At 36.4% G+C, this 21,622-nt stretch overlaps 1 protein-coding gene across 1 annotated transcript in view; it reads right to left on the reverse strand.

The window, feature by feature from the left end:
• Window positions 1-21,303, reverse strand: part of LOC104005067 (ankyrin repeat domain-containing protein 36B-like) — a 48,977-nt gene extending 27,674 nt beyond the window's left edge. The window contains 10 exon segments of the mRNA XM_054678579.2: window positions 537-609; window positions 702-733; window positions 2,411-2,480; window positions 2,575-2,603; window positions 4,275-4,347; window positions 4,438-4,466; window positions 10,615-10,687; window positions 14,145-14,216; window positions 14,302-14,330; window positions 20,982-21,303. Of these exon segments, the coding sequence (XP_054534554.2) occupies window positions 537-609; window positions 702-733; window positions 2,411-2,480; window positions 2,575-2,603; window positions 4,275-4,347; window positions 4,438-4,466; window positions 10,615-10,687; window positions 14,145-14,216; window positions 14,302-14,330; window positions 20,982-21,054 (553 nt within the window). The 5' untranslated portion in view covers window positions 21,055-21,303.
• Window positions 21,304-21,622: the final 319 nt, after the last annotated feature.

Genomic DNA, 21,622 nt, shown 5'->3' on the forward strand with positions numbered 1-21,622 from the left:
GTGAGTTCACTCAGGTTTCCTCAGCAGTAACCCCAAAATTACCTAAATAACCTCTCTTTCTTGCCTTGTAATCCCTCTTTCTTGATGAAAATAATTACTACATCAGTGGTCACCTTGCTCCTCATTCTCCAGTGTTTATGGATTATTATGACAACTTCCTCCCTCTGGTTTTAGCAGTACCATCTGACATCTATAATTTCTATTACTTTTTTCTCTTTCTCCTTCCCCTTTGCATAGAAACATGCTCTGAAATAAGAGCAAAATTATGCTGTCCCCCGAACCTTTTATGTCTTGAACTGTTTTCCAGTGGTTCTTCTATCCAAATTCAATGTAGGGAAGTCTATAAGCTTGTTACTAAGATCATGGCCAAGGACCAACAGCATCAGCATCACCTGAGAACTTACTAGAAATGCACAATCTCAGGCCTGCTGAATCAGAAAGTGCATTTTCAATGACACCTCACTGATCTATTCAGGGGTGGGACGTTCTCTTCTGTCTTGAGTGCACATGGCGTTAAATGTGTATTGCCAAATTACCTGTTCCAGATTTCCGACCACCCACTATTCTTGTGGCAATATTCAAAAGAGAAACTTTCTTTTTAAATATAACCTGAATGGAAAGAGAAGCAAAATAGTCAACATAATATATATTTCATATGCTATGCAATAAATAATTCAAAATATAAATGAAAGAGTAACTACCTTCCAGGCCGATTGTTTCTGAGAAGACACTGAAAAGCAAAAGAAATACATAATCCATCATATGTAAATATGATAAAGTTATCCATACATTCATGCAGTGTTAGCATCAAGCTGTATCCTCCTGCCTGTACTAGTGTAGGATTTGATGTTTTATAGTTTGTGTCTTTGGGACAGGAACATGAGGAAATACACTGAAGAAAACAGGAATACAGGCTTCCAGAAAATATACAGTCAGAAATTACAAAGAGGTATTATGCGTCATGTGTGTATTACTGAAATAAAAAGTGTCAATATCAATGTGGATATGCCAAATGATGAAAAGAAATGTGATCTAAAATCAGAGGAGCAACTCACACACCCAGGAATCAATGTCAAAGAAGGTAGTAAATGCTACTGCATGTTTTTCATGCAAGACATCAGAAGGATTTATACCATTATACTGCAAGTATTCATCATGCTCTTTAACTTGCCTGGTAATTGAGCAGGTACACAATGACAATGACACTTTAGTAGAATGTACACTTCACAAGTCCTCAGTGGAAGTGTCCCAGCTTCATCAGCTTGGATATAGGTTGGGATAATCCTGTATATAATATTCTTTATTTCTCAAACCCATGTGGTGTAATAATGTGCCTACATTTGTTGTGCCCTCTAGTTTAGGCTACAGAAAGTTTCTTCATCCACTCATGGCAACAAAGTATAATACATAAACCTTATCAAAAAGTATAATAAATGATTAAATTTGACATACTTATACAAAATAAAGTTGCTACAAGCATTAGATATGAATAACCTTTTACATTTGGAAATCACTCCAATATTCATTGGAAATAAGAATTTTAAAAGTCAATTAATGAATTCACCATTATTTTCTTCCTAAAATAGTCTGGTTTAAAATATCATGTTATTCTCTAAAGCATTTTCATTAAATTGCTATTTTTATCCAAAAGTTAGCTAATTGAAAAGCAAAGCCAATATATGCATATTCATGTTTATCTCATTTGAATAACTAATATAAACAAAATGTATATCTCTGATGCCCAACAGTAACAAAGAGGAGTAATGAGTCACTGTGACTTGTCCCAGTTCTAGTACTCCTTCCTGCTTCCACTGGTTCCTAAAGCAGCCAAAATCAAAGCTTCTTTTAGGAAAATGTTCGAATATGCAACTGAACTCAGGTTTCCTTAGAAGAAATCCCAAAATTACATAAATAACTTCTTATTTTCCCTCCTTCCTGCCTGACAATCCTCTTCCTTGAGGAAAGTCATTGCTACATCAATGGTCTCCTTAGTTCTTGTTCTACAGCATTTATGGGTTTTTACAATCATTTCTCCCATCTGTTTTTAGCAATACGATGTGACGTCTGTAAAATCTATACTTCATCTCTTTCTCCTTCCACCCTTGGTGAAAACATGCTGTAGAATTAAAGCAAAATTATGCTGTCCCCTGACTCCTTATGTCTTTAATGGCTCTCCAACCTTTCTTCTTCCCAATTTCAATGTGTGGAAGTCTATAATCTTACTGCAAAGTTCATGTCGAAGACCAGCAGCATCAGTGTCACCTGAGAACTTACTACAAATGAAGAATCTCAGGCCTACTGAATCAGAATGTGCAGCTTCAAAGAGTCCCCCGCTGATTTATTCGGGGAAGAGAAGTTCTTTTCTATCTTGGCTGAACATGACATTAAATGTGCTTTGCAAAATTATGTCTCCCAGATTGTTGTCCATCCTTTATTTCTGTGGCTATATTCGAAACAGAATCTTTCTCGTCACTTGCAGCCTGAATGGGATTTGAAAAAAAATAATCAATAAATAAAGTAGGTTTCATAGACTATACAGTTACTAGTTCAACGTATAAATGAGACTTTAATTACCCTCTCAGCTGGTTGTTTCTGAGAAGACACTGAAAAGCAAAAGGGATACATAATCACTCATATGTGCATATGATAAATTTATTCAAACATTCATGCAGTGTTAGCATCAAGCTGTATCTTCCTGCCTGTACTAGTGTAGGCTTTGATGTTTTCTACCTTTTGTCTGGAGACTGGAACACGACAGAAATACACTGAAAAAAAAGGAATACAGGCTTCACAAAATATACCGCTACAATTTCAAACGTGGTATGATTTGTGATACATCTAAAACTAAAATAAAACCGTGTCAATATCAATGTGGATATGCCGAGTGATGAGGACAAATCAGAGGAGTAACTCACACACCTGAGAATCAATGTCAAAGCAGGTGGTACATGATCCTGCATGTCTTTCTTGCAAGAAATCAGAAGGATTTACACCATTATACTACAAACATTCATCATGCCCTTTAACTTGCCCAATAACTAGAAGGTACAGAATTACTATGACAATTCAGTTAAATGTCGCTTCATGTCTCTTCAGTGGAAGTGTCCTAAATTGATCGCCTTGGATATATGTTTCCTGAAATCTAGTAGATAATATTCATTATTTCTCACACCCATGTGGTGTAATAATTTGCCTAAGTTTCTTGTATCCACTAGTTTAGCCTTCTGAAAGTTTCTTCATCCACTCATGGCAACAAACGATAATATATTAGCCTCAATAAAAATATCATCAATTACCAATGTTAACAAACTTCTACAAAGTAGAACTGCTACAAGCATTAGATGTTAGTAAGTTTTACGTTCAGAAATCACTCCAATATTCATTGAAAATGACCACTTTAGGAGTTAATTAGATTTCAACATCATTTTTGTTTCTAAAATAGTCTTGTTGGGAGTATCATGTTATTCTCTAAAGAAGTTTCATTAAATAGCTATTTTATCTGAGAGTTAGCTCCTTGAACAAGGAAGCCAATGTATTCATATTCAAGTTTATCTCATTTTTATAACTAAAGACAACAAAACATGTATCTCTGATGCCTAATGGTAACAAAGAGGAGTAATGGGTCACTGTGGTTTATCCCAATTCTAGCGTTGTTTCCTGCTTCCAGTAGTTCTTGGAGCAGCCAGAATCAAATCTTCTTTTATGCAAATATTCCAAATGCATCTGAAATGAGTTCACTCAGGTTTCCTCAGCAGAAACCCCAAAATTACATAAATACCTTCTTCTTTTTCCTCCTTCCTGCCTCACAATCCCTCTTCCTTGAGGAGAATAAGTGCTACATCAGTGGTCTTCTTAGTTCTCATTCTACAGTGTTTATGGAGTTGTTAGGATCACTTTTCCCTCTGTTTAAAACAATACGATATGATGCCTATAATATCTATTACTTCATCTCGTTCTCTTTCCCCTCTTGATGGAAACATGCTGTAAAATTAAAGCAAAATTATGCTGCTCCCTGAGCCTGGTATGTGTTGACCTGCTCTCCAGTGGTTCTTCTTCCCAATTTCAATGTAGGGAAGTCTATAATCTTACTACTCAGATCACGGCCAAGGACCAGCAGCATCAGGGTCACCTGAGAACTCACTACAAATGAAGAATCTCAGGTGTGCTGAATCAGAACGTGCAGCTTAGATGAACTCCCCACTGATTTATTTGGGGAAGGGAAGTTCTCTTCTATCTTGATTGAACATGACATTAGATGTGTTTTGCAAAATTACCTGTCCCAGATATTGGTCCCTCCTTTATTTCTGTGGCTATATTCGAAACAGAATCTTTCTCGTCACTTGCAGCCTGAATGGGATTTGAAAGAAAATAATCAATACATGAAGTAGGTTTCATAGACTATACAGTTAATAGTTCAACATATGAGACTTTAATTACCTTCTCAGCTGGTTGTTTCTGAGAAGACACTGAAAAGCAAAAGGGATACATAATCAATCATATGTACACATGATAATGTTATCCATACATTAATGCATAGATAGCATGTTAGCATCAAGTTATATCCTCCTTCCTGTATTTCTGTAGGCTTTGATATTTTACACTTTGTTTCTTGGGACTAAACATGAAGGAAATACACTGAAGAAAATAGGAATACAGGCTTCAAGAAATATACACTGGCAATATCAAATGTGATATGACTTGCTCCATATGTCTAAAATCAGAGTCCAACTCATACACCTGGGAATCGTCAAAGCAGGTGATACATGCACCTGCATGTCTTTCATGCAAGATATCAGAATGATTTGGAACATTTTACTGCAAACATTCATCATGCTCTTTAACTTGATCGATCAGTGAGAAGGTACACAAATATAATGACACTTTAGTTGAATGTACACTTCACATCTCTTCAGTGGAAGTGTCCTAACTTAATCAGTTTGGATATATGTTTGGTGAATTCTAGTATGTAATATTCATTATTTCTCACACCCATATGGTGTAATAATGTGCCTACATCTCTTGTATCTTCTAGTTTAGCCTTCCGAAAGTTTCTTCATCCACTCATGGCAACAAGGTAGAATATATAAACTTCATCAAAAAGTATAATAAATTACCAAATTTGACATACTTATACAAAATAAAGTTGCTACAAGCATTAGATACGAATAAGCTTTTACATCTGGAAATCACTCCAATATTCATTGAAAATAACCATTTGGGAGTCAAGTAAAGAATTCAACATTATTTTCACTTCTAAAATAGTCTGGTTGAAGTATCATGTTATTCTCTAGAGAATTTTTATTAAATTGCTATTTTATCCAATAGTTAGCTCCTTGAAAAACAGAGCCAATGTATGCATATTCACGTTTATCTCATTTGAATAACTAATATCAACAAAACATATACCTCTGGTGCCCAATAGTAACAAAGAGGAGTAATGAGTCACTGTGGTTTATCCCAATTCTATCACTCTTTCCTGCTTCCAGTAATTCCTGGAGCAGCCAAAAATCAAATCATCCTTTACGCAAATATTCTAAATGCATCTGAAGTGAGTTCACTTAATCTTAGAGTCATAATTTAAAAAATCATTTTCTTTATACTCATGAAGACTCCTGATGTTTTTACATTTCCTGGATTCAGCAGTTTGGCCTTCTCACTGTCTCTTCGTCCACTTTTGCAAAAACATACACGTCAATGAAATAATGTGTAATCAGATTCCTATGAAAATAAACTAAACAAAGTTTCTAAATCACTAGAGACTTCTTTCCTTATAAATAACCAACCAATATGACATAATGCATATATATATATATATATATATATATATATATGTCATGATTGTCATGATTATTGGCAGTTATCTGTTTAGTACTCTAAAAATGCATTCTTTATTCCTTTTTTCTAAATCTAATTTCATATGATATACCATAGGGGTCTCTCAGGTTCTTTTACGAAATAACTACCTCAGCAAACACAGCTTTCAAAAAAAAAAACACTTTTTCTAGATTAAGCTGTATCCCAATATGCTAACCGATGTGAACGAAGCATGTATCACTGATGTGCAAAACTTCTAGGGAGGAGAAATGAGACCCTGTGGGTCACCCTCATCCTTCTAACTTCTGCTTTCCATTAAGTGACTTCCCACAAGTCTCCTCATCAGAAACTTCCAAATTACCTAGCTAGCTGCTTTCTTTGTTTACACCCGCCCAATTTGACATACACTCTTTTTCGTTCATAAATCTAATATCCATATTGGTGGACTTGATTCTTTGACCTCCACATTCATTTCTTCATTATTTTCTGCACCACCGTATTGTGACATCTGTACAATCCCATTCTGACACATGTGAAGATAAGGTTTTGCTTTATTAAAATGTTAAATGTGTCAGACACTTGACTAACGTGTACAAATTCCTTCTTCACAAAAGCAGCCCCATGGTCTCCTCTCTCCCATAGACACTGTTTCACAGCTGTTCTTCACTCACATCGGTTTGAGTATCTATCATCTCTCATTTTGTCTCTATGCTTTCACCTTATATTATGAGTTATTATCATAGGCTTAGCAGCCTATCTTACCTATTTTCCTCTCCAGGAGACAGTACTGAGCAGTAAATTAGAATTTTCCAGGATATGAACACTTTTATATACACAACACTTTGTGGAGCTATTTTATGTTTAACTACCCATAACACCACTATGTCTATGCTTTCCAGAGAAACAAGCTCTGAAATTTTATTGAATATAACCTATTTAAAAACTTCTTTAACTGCAATGACAGTCTCTCCTTGATGCACCAAAATCTTCAGAAATAACTTGTGAAGACTTGAAAATATGTCAGTAATTGACATGAAAAATGATGCATTGACATAATTTTTTGCAGGTATAAATAAGACAAGCTGAGATCCTTACTAGATCCAAGAAGAGCAAAGTACATTAGACAGGAAATAAATATGGAACAGAAACATTTTCATTTGTAATGAAAATTCCTCCATTTACAGTTTTCAGGAGAGAAAAAAATACACACACACACACACATTCACACACAAAAACCAGAGCAATATGGCTTTACAGGGTGTTTCTTCATCAAAGGTCTATTTGTCATTTCACATCCGGGAACACTCTATAGGGATCAACAAAGGGGTTCTAAATTGTGATCTGAGTAGTTTAGAGTTTAACATTCATGAAGGGGAGCCGAGAGGACAAGTAACACTTTGACCATTGGCCATTTCCTCTCCTTACCGTTATTCTCTGAAAAGCACACACTGGATTTTCTCAGAGTCAGAACATGTCAAAAAGACATGCTTTAAGGGGGAAACAGCTGCAATCAACACAGCCATGGGAGAGATACAGCTATGTTTGCTAGGATTTCCAATACTTCTGTTTGATTTCTAATATAGTACAAATCAATAAAAGCAACCACGTAAGCATATCCATGTTGGTATGTCATCATATTTAAGTCCATATGGTATCAGCATGAAGAGAGCATAATATGCTGTAATCATCATATGGCATATCATGAGATCATACAATAAATCAAGAAATACCTCACTGGGTCAATGTGGATAGATCTGAAATATATATCACTGATTTTACAAAGACCAAGTTTTATTCATTAAGTGCACTGCCTGAACTTTTCTACAAGTTTTTAACACACAAAATCGAGTTCTACATGTTATCTATGAATGTGCACATATGTTGTAAGAGGTTTTTAACATGCATTTGGGTAATTTTTTTTAATTAATTCAAGCTTTTGGTTACATGTCGGCAGTAAGCTTTAGTATTATAGAAAACCCAAAACCATAACAGCTCAGAATCACCGTCTTAAAAGGCTGTGTCTACCAAAGAGTCAGGAAAGCATGACCACTTACTTTCTTCATTTTTAAAACTCAGAGGTACCTCATGCACACTCCCAAATAAAACTGCACAAGTTCCTTAGTTTAATTAGATCCCATTTGTCAATTCTGGCTTTTGTTGCCACTGCTTTTGGTGTTTTAGTCATGAAGTCTTTGCCCATGCCAATGTCCTGAATGGTATTGCCTAGGTTTTCTTCTAGGGTTATTATGGTTTTAGATCTTACTTAAACGTTTAAGTCTTTAATTTATCTTGAGTTAATTTTTGTATAAGGTGTAAGGAAAGGGTCCAGTTTCAGTTTCCCGCATAAGGCTAGCCAGTTTTCCCAACACCATTTAGTAAATAGGTAATCTTATCCCCATTGATTGTTTTTTGTCAGGTTTGTCAAAGATCATATGGTTGTAGATGTATGGTGTTACTTCTGAGGCCTCTGTTCTGTTCCATTGGTCTATATCCCTGTTTTGGTACCCGTACCATGCTGTTTTCATTACTATAGCCTTGTAGTATAGTTTGAAGTCAGGTAGCGTGATGCCTCCAGCTCTGTTCTTTTTGCTTAGGATTGTCTTGGCTATATGGGCTCTTTTTTGGTTGCATATGAAATTTCCAGTAGTTTTTTCTAATTCTGTGAAGAAAGTCAATGGTAGTCTATAGCACTGAACCTATAAATTACTTTGGGCAGTATGGCCATTTTCGTGATATTGATTCTTCCTATCCATGAGCATGGAATGTTTTTCCATTTGTTTGTGTCCTCTCTTATATCCTTGAGCAGTGGTTTGTCATTCTCCTTGAAGAAGTCTTTCCCATCCTTTGTGAGTTGTATTCCTAGGTATTTTATTCTCTTTGTAGCAATTGTGAATGGGCATTCACTCATGATTTGGCTGTTTGTCTTTTATCGGTGTATAGGAATGCTTGTGATTTTTGCACACTGATTTTGTATCTTGAGACTTTGCTGATGTTGCTTATCAGCTGAAGGAGATTTGGGGCTGAGACGATTTGGTTTCCTAAATATACAATCATGTCATCTGCAGAGACAATTTGACTTCCTTTCTTCCTATTTGAATACCCTTTATTTTTTCCTCTTGTCTGATTGCCCTGGCCAGAACTTCCAATACTACGATCAGAGTGAACAGGCAACCTACAGAACAGGAGAAAATGTTTGCAATCTCTCCATCTGACAAAAGGCTAATATCCAGAATCTAAAAGAGACTTAAACAAACTTACAAGAAAAGAACAAACAACCTCATCAAAAAGTGGGTGAAGGATATGCTCAAAAGAAGACATTTATTCAGCCAGTAAATATATGAAAAAAAGGCTCATCATCACTGATCATTAGAGAAATGCAAATCAAAACCACAATGAGATACCATCTCACGCCAGTTAGAATGGTGATCGTTAAAAAGTCAGGAAACAACAGATGCTGGAGAGGATGTGGAGAAATAGGAACACTTTTATATTGTTGGTGGGAGTGTCAATTATTTCAATCATTGTAGAAGACAGTGTGGTGATTCTTCAAGGATCTAGAACCAGAAATACCATTTGACCCAGCAATCCCATTATTGAGTACATACCCCAAAGACTAAAAATCATTCTACTATAAAGACACATGCACATGTATGTCTACTGCAGCAGTATTCACAATAGCAAAGACTTGGAACCAACTCAAATGCCCATCAGAGATAGACGGGATAAAGAAAATGTGGCATATACACATCATGGAATACTATGCAGCCATAAAAAAGAATGAGTTCATGTACTTTGCAAAAACATGGATGAAGCCTGAAACCATCATTCTCAGCAAACTAACACAGGAAAAGAAAACCAACCACCACATTTTCTCACTCGTAAGTGGAAGTTGAACAATGAGAACGTAGGGACACAGGGAGGGGAACAACACATACCGGGGCCTGTCAGGGGGGTGGGGTCCTAGGGGAGGGATAGCATTAGTAGAAATACCTAATGTAGCTGATGGGTTGATGGGTACAGTAAACCACCATGGCACATGTGTGCCTATGTAAAAAACCTGCATGTTCTTCACATATATCCCAGAACTTAAGGTATAATACAAAACAAACAAACCAACATTAATTCAGGTTGTTGGTTACCTGTAGGCAATGAATTGTAGTAGTATAAAAGATTCTAAAGTTAAAACAGCTCAGAATCATTGCTTTAAAACCCTGTATCTACCAAAGAGTCACCAAAAAATGATTAATGACTTTATTCATTTTCCAGAATCAGAGGTATCACACACACCGAAACTCACAAACGAAAGCACACACGCACATACACATGCAGAAATTCAAGCTGGTAATCAGAGCATGTGATTGGGTGAAGATTCAAAGGTTCTCAATGTGACAACACTGACATAAAGAAGTTGAAGTTCTAACACAATTGTAATGTCAGCAGGTATAGCTTTCCTCTAGGTAAAGGACAGTATTGCAACGAGAAATTGAAGCACTGAAAAATATTTATAGTTTCAAAATTCACCTCCTTGAACCCCTAACATGCATACAAATTCCACATTGGGATCTTTATCACAACCTAAAAGGAAAAGCATCTGAGCTAGAGCTCACATTTTTAAAATTTCTTTTCCTTATTCTTCTAAATATCATTTTATAAGCACAGACACTAACAACAGCATCAGCATCATTTAGATCAAATCCTTCTACCTTATGGGGGGAAAAGAAGTAAGAATCAGAAGACTATGAACATTTCCAATATACTCATGTCCTTCTTTCCAGATGAAATTTGTATTGGCAAATTTACCTTTTCCTGGAGGTGGTGAATCCTTCCTTCTTATGGCTACTTTTGAACTGGGATCTGCTTCTTTCAGGGTAAGCTGAATGGGTTTTACAACATAATGATTAATATATCATGTATATATCACAAAGCATTTTGTTAATTCAAGATGAAAATATATTTGTTTACAGTGGATAAAGGAGGTCGCTCAGAAGATTCTACAAAGCAAAAGGGACACATAATTAAGTACACGTAAATATGACACAGCCCACCATCCACTATGTAGTGTTTGTATCCAGCTGAAATCTTCATGCTTGGTCTTGAAACCGTTAGCTATTAGGCTCTGGGTTGCTTTTGCTCTTGTTTTGGTTAGCATACAGACATGACAGGAATATACACATGGAAATCACAATATAGGTTTCATAAAACATGTAGTCCAGATTTCAAGAGAGAGATTAGGTTTCACATGACTACAACTAACACAGAAAAGTACTTCTACCAATGTGATCCTCTTAACTGAAGCCAAAAAATGTGATGTCAGACAAAAGGACCAAATAGGACCCCAGAAGGATATATGTCAAAGCCCATGGTAGAACGCTATGGTGTACCCTGAAGAAATCACCCAAGAACCATTTATACTATAATACTACAATAGCTCTCCTGTTCTTCATTTTGTCCTCTAACTTAAAAACTATCAATTTCATTAAAATGTATCATTCACTTCTGCTTGAAGGGTGTATTCTCAGTTCATTAGTTCAGATATCTACATACAGAAGCATAGTTAACAAAAATACTCACGTTGTCCAGTCATGCAGGCTTCTGGTGTTTTTCCATTTCCTGGATTCTCAACTTTAGCCCTCCTGCCATCTCTTCATTCATTTATGCAAAAAATGTATACATTACACTCCAAATACCTAATGTGTAATTAGATTCCCATAAAACAAATCTAACCAAAATATTTGAAACATCAGAGGCTTCATGTTAATCACCTTTTATATATAAAAATATTTGCCATGATTATTGAGTTACATTTTAACAAACCTGCACGTTGTGCACATGTACCCTAAAACTTAAAGCATAATAATAATAAAATTTAAAAATAAATAAATAAATAATACTTAAGAAATATATTTCTTGATTGTTTTGCTTCCACAGTCAGTTTGACATGCAGTGCATCGCATTTTGCTAACATGAAGCACCTATCCTATTGTCGATGTGTGACCCCTACAGAGAGAAGAATTGAGTCCCTGTGGTTGACTCTCATTCTTCCACCTTCTGCTTCCAGTAAGCTCTGAAGCAACAATAATCCAATATTCTGTTCGAGTGCGAATATACCAGGTCTACATAAAGTGAGTTTTCTCAGGTTTCCTCATCAGAAACCCCCAAACACCTAGCCAGCTGCTATCTTTATTTACACCATCCCACCCCACTTGCACTCTTTTTTGTTGATAAATCTAATCTCACTTTGCCTTCCACATTTTGTTCTTCATTATTCTCACCACCCCTGTGATTAAACCAGTAAAATCTTGTTTTTATAAATATGAAGATATGGTTTTCCTTTATTAGAATATAAAAGTTACAGAAAATGGACTAACTTGTACAAATTCCTTCTTCACAATAGCAGCCCCATGTCCTCCTCTCTCCCATAGACACACTGTTTCATAGTTTCTATTCACTCACATCAGTTTCATTGAATATCAACTCTCATTTTATCTTTATGGCTTTATTTTACACTAGGGGTTATTATCAAAGACTCAGCAAACTATGTTACGTATTTTCTTCTACATGAGAGGTTACTGAGCAGTAAATAAGAATTTCTTTGGATATAAACACTTTTATGTACACAAACTTTTTATGAAGCTAATTTATGGTTAAATACACATTACACAATTATGTGTTATGTGTTCCAGAGAAACAGGCTCTAAAATTTTATTAAACATATTTAATTTAAAAACTTCTGCAATTACAATGACATAGTCTCTGCTCAATGCAGCAACATCTTCAGAAATCACTTGTGAAGACTTGGGAAAATGTCAGTCATTTACGTGAAAAATGAGAGCATTAAGTGACAACACTGCTTGCTGGTATAAATAAGACAAGGCTAGATCCTTACCAGATTCAAAGAGATCAGAGTGCCATGAGACAGAAACAAATATATAAAACAGAAAATTTTCATTTCTACCCAAAAATCGTGTATTTAAAGTTTTCAGAAAAGGACAAAATACAAGAAAACACAGCAGTGAGGCGTTACAGAGGATTTCTTCATCTGGAGACTATTTATCATTTGACATTCGGAAACCCTTTATAGGGCCCAACAAAGGGGTTCTAAACTGTGATTTGATCATTCCTGGAGTTCAACATCTATGTAAGGAAGCCAAGGTACCAAATGATACTTTGGCCATTTCTTCTTTCCAATGTCATTCTCTGAAAAGCATACTCTGGGGTTTTTCAGAGTCATAACATGATGGAAAAACATGGCTCTAAGGAGTAATGAATGTAGTCAATACAGCTATGGCAGTGTATATAGCTATATTCAGGGTATCTGAAATACTTCTATTTAATTTCTTATATAGTACAAATCAATAAAGGCAACCACATAAGCAAATCTATGTTGGTATGTCATCGTATTTATGTTCATTTTGTATCAGCATGAAGAGACTTTAATTAATTGTGGTGCAGTCATAAAATGGCATACCACAAGACCATACAACAAATCAAAGATGACCAAATTGTGTCAACCTGAATAGATCTGAAATATATACCACTGATTAGAAAAGCCGAGTTGCAGCTATTATGTACGCTGTGTGAAATCGTATAGAAGACTTGATACTTGGAAACAGATTCTACATATTACCTATGAAAGTGCAAGTATCTTGTAAAGTATTTTTAATGTGCATTGCAGTGATTTAAAAGAAAAAATGTTAATTCAGGCTGTTGGTTACCTGTAGGCAATAAATTGTAGTAGAAGAAAATATTCTAAGGCCAAAACAGCTCAGAATCATTGTTTTAAAACACTGTATCTACCAAAGAGTCACAAAAGAATGATTAATCATTTTATTCATTTTTAATCAGAGATACACACACACATGCAGAAACTCAATCTGGTAATCAGAAGATGTGATTAAGTAAAGATTCTCAACGTAACAACACTGACAAAAAGGAGTTGAAGTTCTAAAACAATTGTAACGTCAGCAGGTATAGCTTTTCTCTAGATGAAGAAGAGAGAAGAATATTGCAATCAATTTTGAAGCACTGAAAATATTTAGTGTCAAAATACACCTCCTCAAATCCCTAACATGCACAGGAATTCAAAACTGGGATCTTTAGATGATGACAAGTTTAAAGGAAAAGCATTTGGGCTAGAGCTTAAGGTGTAAAATGTCTGCCTTATGCCTTAAATATCATTTTATAAACAAAGATATTAACAAGAACATCAGCATATTTACATCAAATCCTTCCATCTCATTTGGAAAAAAAAGTGGGAATCAAAAAACTATGAGCATTTTCAATATTTTCATCTACATTTTCTAGAATGAAATTTGTAGTGGCAAATTTACCTTTGCTGAAGTTAGTGAATCCATACTTCCTAAGAATCTAGTTGAAATGTGATCTCTGTCTTTCACCGTATGCTGAATGGGTTTGACAACATAATGATTAACATATCATGTATGTATCACAGAACATTTTGTTAATAATTAAAGAAAATATGTTTACCGTGAATAAAGGCGGTTGCTCAGGAGACACTACAAAGCAAAAGGAACACATAATTGACTACAGGTAAATATGACACAGCCTACCATCAATCATGCAGTGTTTGTATCCAGCTGAAATCTTCGTGCTTGCCCTTGAAATTGTTACCCATTAGGCTTTGGGTTGCTTTGCTCTTGTTTTGGTTAGCACACAAACATGACAGGAATATACACATGAAAAATCACAATATAGATTCTATAAAACATGCAGTTCAGATTGCAAGGGTGAGATTAGGTTTCACATGACTACAAGTAACATAGAAAAGTATTTCTACCAATGTGAATCTGCTGGATGAAGCCAAAAAAAGTGATGTCAAATGAGAGAACCAAATCGGACCCCAGAAGAATAAATGTTAGAAACTATGAAGTTGCAATGAGAGTGCATGAAAATGTATCATTCACGGCCGGGCGCGGTGGCTCACGCCTGTAATCCCAGCACTTTGGGAGGCCGAGGCGGGCAGATCACGAAGTCAGGAGATCGAGACCATCCTGGCTAACACGGTGAAACCCCGTCTCTACTAAAAATGCAAAAAATTAGCCAGGCGTGGTGGTAGGTGCCTGTAGTCCCAGCTACTCAGGAGGCTGAGGCAGGAGAATGGCGTGAACCCGGTAGGCGGAGTTCGCAGTGAGCCGAGATCGCGCCACTGCACTCAAGCCCGGGTGACAGAGCGAGACTCCGTCTCAAAAAAAAAAAGAAAAGAAAAGAAAAGAAAATGTATCATTCGCTTCTGCTGGCAGAAAGTGCTCTCAATCATTACTTTAAATACCTACTTGGAGAAAAATCGTTTCTAAAAATACTCATGTTATCCACAGTCATGAAGACTTCTGATATTTTCAACTTCTGGATTCTCAACTTTAGTTCTCTTGCCATCTTTTCATTCACTTATGCAAAAAAGTATGCATTACACATCGAATAACCAATGAGTATTCAGATTTTCATTTACAAAATGTAACCAAAAATCTCTGAATCACCATTGACTTTTTTTCATAATAATCAACTTTTTTTTTGACATGGAGTCTTGCTCTGTTGCCTAGGCTGGAGTGCAGTGGCACAATCTCGGCTCACAGCAACCTCCACCGCCTGGGTTCAAGTGATTCTCCTACCTCAGGCTCCCTAGTAGCTGGGACTACAGGCACATGCCACCACGCCTGGCTAATTTTTTGTCTTTTTAGTAGAGATGGGGTTTCACCATGTTAGCCAGGATGGTCTCCATCTCCTGACCTCGTGATCCTCCCGCCTCAGCCTCCCAAAGTGCTGGGATTACAGCTGTGAGCCACTGCGCCCAGCTTAATCAACTTTTACATATCAAAATCTTTGCCATGATTATTGACAGTTACACTTTTAGTATTCAAGAAATAAATTTCTCGTTTGTTTTTTCTAAAGTCAGTTTGATATGGTATAGCATAGCAGCCTCTGAGGTACCTTTATACAATGGCTATTTCATCAAAAACAGCATTTTTTTTTTAAAGAAAACCGCCAATGTTTTGATATCCAAGTGCATCCCAGTTAACTAACAAACATGAATGAAGCACATATCATTGATGTGTAACCCCTATAGAGAGAAGAAATGAGTTCCTGTGGTTTCCTGCTGTTCTTCTACCCTCTGCTTCCAGTAAGCTCCAAAGCAGCAATAATTTAATCTTCTCTTTGAGTGGGAATATACTGAGTCTACATAAAGTGAGTTCCCTCAAGTTTCCTCATCAAAAACCTCCAAATTACCTAGCCAGCTACTTTCTTAATTTACACCATCCCGCCTCACATTTTTTTGTAAATCTAATGTCCATTTCTCAACAATGAATATTATATTTTGATCTACAAGTTTAAATGTTCATTAAAGTTTTAAGAAAAAATGTTTAAATTAAATTATATTTACTATTAAAAATTAATAAATTATATGTATAATTTAATTAAAATTAGGTGTATAATTTAATTAAAATTAGGCTTATAATTTAATGTAATTTAACAATTAATTTAATTTCAAATTTATTTTAAATTATATTTAAATTAGTTATATTTATTTTCAAAAATTTTATTAAAGCATAGAAAATTATTCAGCTATACTCACTACCTCACCACCTTTTTTTTGTACACAAAAAATAGCATTATCATTATTTGATTGCTCTCATGGCGCACTTTTTATAATACCAATACCATTTGCTTTTTGTCCAGTTTCTGGTAGTGCTTTTCCTATTTAAAAAAAAAAAAACAACAAAAAGAAATCTTCAGAAAATGTTATATTTACTACTCAATCAGTCAGTAATTCAAGAAACATTTTCTGTGTCTATAAATTCATAAGGTCTATCCTGGAAAATCTGATAATATGAATAAAATACGAATTTTATTTATCAAGTGAAAAAAGAAATTTATAAAAAGAAAAGCAGAAAGACACAATTCATTATTTCTGCAATTCAAGTCAATAAAATACAGTGACAGCACAAAGGCAATAACAATTATTCCTACTTGGGAAGCTTCTGAGACACCGCAAATCTAGGGTTCTATTTTTAAAACAGACAAGTGAAGAGTAAGAGTGTGAGGTGTTTCTGGTGAGGGCAGCATGTGCAAAAAAATAAAGCATGAAACAGCATAGCCAATAAGACATACCACAATAACGTGGTAAAACTTGGACACAGACAGAGAAAGTGGGGTGAAGAGATAAAATGGGAGAAACAGGCCAAACCACAAAATAAGGGTTATGCTAGAATGTAAATGTTTCCTTCACGTAATGAGGATCCAGCCATAAGCAGATGAGTTAGATCAAAGTAAACATGTTTAAGGCTGTTATTTAGCCTTTCTTTGCTTCAATTTCTTTATCAATAAAATATATAAGAGAATAGTAGCTATCCCACAGAACACTGCTGTGATGCTTACATGAGAATCTATGTACAGCATTTAGAACACTTTCTAACAAAACAGCTCAATAATTTTTAGATATTACTACTTACAAAGACATTTTAATTAAGTAAAATGATACAATCATATGTACATTGAGGTATCTATTAAAGATTAGATGTATCATTGTATTTCAGTCATTCTCAGATGCTCATTTTCTCACTATTCTCTTATATAAGCTACTGTTCTCTTATATATTAACATCTCCTGACATTGGAATACTGTTTACAATTCATTATTTATTACAATTATAACTGGCAACATTTTAAACGTTATCTTATTGATATATAAAGTAATGTGGCATCACACAATCCGTGATGCCTTACATTAAGTGGGATACAGTACATAGAACAGGCAGTTCTACTCATATAATTGGCACATAAATAAAGTACTGTGGAAAAAGAAGGCAAAAATAAAACAACAAATTTTTAAAACAAAGTAATTCTTACTTCAATTTTCAAAAAAAAATAATCCAAAGAAAACTCAGGATTCAAATGAATAGGTATGGCTCATTTTTTTCAATACTTACAGAATGTTATGTAAATTAGGTATTTGCAATGATTAATAGTAGTATTTGAGACTGTCATAAGTTTTTGAAATGGCAGTTGAAGGTTATCTTTTACTATTTTCTAACTTCAGAATTGCTTTTGTTTAAAAAAAAAGGAATAAAAGATCCAATTGGGATTCAGTCCTAATGCTTCCATTTTAAATCTCTCAGCTTGCTCAGGCTGGGCAGGTAAACATGAAGTTGTTAAGGGTGGAAGAGTCCTGAGAGATGGTGGAATGTGTCTGCTACATCATAGGTATTCAGGTTATGCTTGATGAATAACTGGATTGAAAGAATGCATACATACAGTTGGGGAGTTTATTATGAAAAAAACTATAAATTAAAGCAGTGCTTTTAGAATAGTGATAATCACTTATATTTGCTCATTTTCATTTTCATGAGGACACTGATAAACTAAAATAATTAATTTAAAATTGCATATATGTAATAAAACTATAATAAAAACCTATTTATATACTAAAATCTATGCATAATAAAATAATCAAGCACAAATAAAAATATTCCCTCTGCCTCTGAAGAGGCTAAAAGTTCACAGAAGATACCAATAAACAAAAAAATAAAAATAAGGCCAAGCACAGTAGCTCACACCTGTAATCCCAGAACTTTGGGAGGCCGAGGCGGGGGGATCACCTGAGGTCAGGAGTTTGAGACCAGCCTGGCCAACATAGTGAAACCCCGTCTTTACTAAAATATACAAAAATTAGCTGGGCATGGTGGCGCACACCTGTAATCCCAGCTACTCAGGAGGCTGAGGTGGGAGAATCACTTGAACCTGAGAGGTAGATTGCAGTGAGCCGAGATCATGCCACTGCACTCCAGGCTGGGCGACAGGGTGAGACTCCATCTCAAAAATAAACAAACAAACAAATAAATAAATAATAAAATAAAATAGGAAGAATTTTTTTTTGCAAGATTTATATTTCTTCTTTTCCCAAGCATAATTTCATTAATAAAAAACATTTACTAGTTTTAAACATACTGATCATTTATACATCACAGATAAGAAAAAATAACACAATACACCTGCCAGAAAAGAAGAAATGTTATATTTTGTACACATATTTGGCTTACAAACACCATAGACTGTTTGTGTGTATGTATAATCAAACCAACTTTTTTTCAAAGTACATCTTCACACCTCAACATACATCTGTATCTACTGACATCTGCAAAGGTCCCATATTGTTCCATCCTATGGATGCACTGAAATTTATTGATAGATTTATAAAATTTATAAAACCCATTATAAGGGGTTTTCCAAATACATTGCTATTTTAAGCAGTGCTGAGAAAAAAAATTGCATGTATCTCTATTTCCTAGAGATATTTTAGTATAATGGAATTGATGGGTGAAGGGCACATACATTTTTAAAGTGTGATACTTACCAACAAAGTGACTATTTGAAAAGTCATCAGAAACGTAAACTTTAAACAGCAGTATATGTACTGCTACTCTTTACCCTCACAAACTTGTGGATAGAAAACAGTATTTCATTCCTTTTTTAACTTAAATACCTTCTCCTCCCAGGAACACTAAATATTTTTTCCTATGTGCATAGGTTGCTTGAATATCTGAAAAAAAAATGCTTTGCTCTATTTTAAATGAGAGTTCTTGTTTATTTGAAGAATTCTCTGTAAAATGAAAATCACTTTTTTATCTAATATGTATATACACATATTGTCTTTTGTTAATTTTTTCTTATAAACTGAATTTTTTTTATTTTGCTAAATCAACCTTCAGAATGTGTGCTTGTGATATTTGTAGGAATATAAACATGTATAAGTAGGCATTTGTGGTTTTTTCTGTTATCTTTCTTATTTTGTGCATTTAAAATTTTTAATCTACATTGCATAACGAACTTATTCCTGTGACATAAAAATCTAGCCAGATTTATCCAAGTAGTTAGCAGGCACTTCATTTATGAGTAATTCATCTTTTCCTACTAATATGAAATGTCACCATTATCCAATTCTATTAGATTGGTGCAAAAGCACTTGCGGTTTTTGCCATTACTTGTAATTGTGGCAAAAACCGCAATTGCTTTTGCACCAACCTAATAAATTCTTACACATATTGGTGTGTTCCTGGATTTTCTAACCTGTTCCGTTCACTGATTTGTTGTTTCAGCTGTTAGTAAATAACTTGTGGAAATTAACAGCACATTTTCATATCTAGAAAGGCAAGTCTTTTTTGACTCCATTTCAAAAGTTTTCTTAATGTCATCACAATAGTAAAAGACAGCATGAGTAATTCAAAAATGTTAACACTTTGATAACTTTATTTGGATTATGTAAAATTTATAAACACAGAAAGAGCTCAGAATTTTAGAAAAATGTGTCTTTCTATTCAAGAACACAGACCATCTTCCCACTTCAAAGTTTCCCTCTAAGGTCCCTCAGTGAAAACCACATTGACATAGGTGTCCATTGATATCAAATAAATATTGCATTTTTATCCAAAGAATTTTTAGTCAGGGAGTTGATATATTATGGAAATGATTTCTCTCATTATGCACCTTTCCATAATGTATGTAACATTATGCTTTAAAATGTGTACATTAAAAATAAAACGCTGTACATGCTGAATTTTATTGGCGAAATCACTTTAAAATGATTTATAAAGAAGAAGCATGGTGAGTGATTGGAAACCAGCTTAAGTTTTGTTTTTGTTTTGCTGCTAGTGAAAATGGCCTGGGTGCTCACCCCCGCCAAGGTTTCCACATCCCAGGTGCGGCTGAGCCTGCCAGGAAAGAAAGTCCAGCCCCTTTGGTGACAGGACTCGCCCCCCTCACCTCTGCACCCCTTTCCCCCACCCCATTCACCCCTACACCTCACACCCACCTCCAGTCCTCTATCCCATTGAACCCTCACCCCATCTCCCCACCCCACACTGTCCACACCCCTATCCCCCAAGCCTTCATTCCATCCACCTCAGCCCATTCACACCCCCACCCCATGCACCCCCTACTCCCCACTCCCATCCCCCAACTCACTCCACACCCCGCCACCCCATATACCCCCACTCCCCAGGCCCCGTTCCACTCACTCCCACCCCAGCCAGGCACCCCCTAGCCCCCGTCCATACCCCGAGCCCCGGACCATCCGCCCCACAGCCCTCAGCCTGGAAGGGGGTACTTCTCCACATCCACAGGCCTCCTCCCGCAGCCCCGGCTCCCGGCCCCCATTACCTTTCCTCCTTGTCTCTCTCCTTGGTGTCATGATACATGAGCAGAAGGTACTCCAGTTTCTCCAGATTACCATAGAAGACAGCTCTGTGGATCCTCCTCAGATGAGACGATTTAATGTGGTATTGGGGAAATGAGAAGCCCTCCGAGCACAAGCGCTCCCTGAGGGTGGGCCACCTCTCCGGCTCTTAGTCTTCCATAATCGTCGGCTACAAACTGTAGCCTGGGAACGCTCCAGCCGTATTTCAGCTCGCCTTCGGGGATCGCCGCCTCCGAAGCGCAACAACAAGCAGTGCAGTCTGTCCACCGACCTTCGCACAGACTCTCAGCCCCTCCCGCCTCTCAGCAGAAACGCCCAGCAGAACCGTTAGGACCAGCGAGCACGCGCACCTTAGCCGGCCCCGCCCAACAGGCCCGAGGCGGAGAAACCGCCCTAGCAGCTCTCTCGCCCCGCTACGTGCAGGCGGCGGTTGCTGCGGAGGCGCAGCGGGCTGGCGGGGCTCCCTGGAGCGCGAGGCGCGCCCTGCCCCAGGGCCTGTATGACTGTCGCCCGCGCGCTCTTCTCCTCTTCCACCGGCTCCCGACGCGCGGAGCCCCCCGCGCTGGGCCCTCTGCAGCCCAGGGATGGGGTTGAGTGGCGCTTC

Source organism: Pan troglodytes, chromosome 12, assembly GCF_028858775.2.
Source record: "Pan troglodytes isolate AG18354 chromosome 12, NHGRI_mPanTro3-v2.0_pri, whole genome shotgun sequence".
Lineage (NCBI taxonomy): Eukaryota > Metazoa > Chordata > Mammalia > Primates > Hominidae > Pan > Pan troglodytes.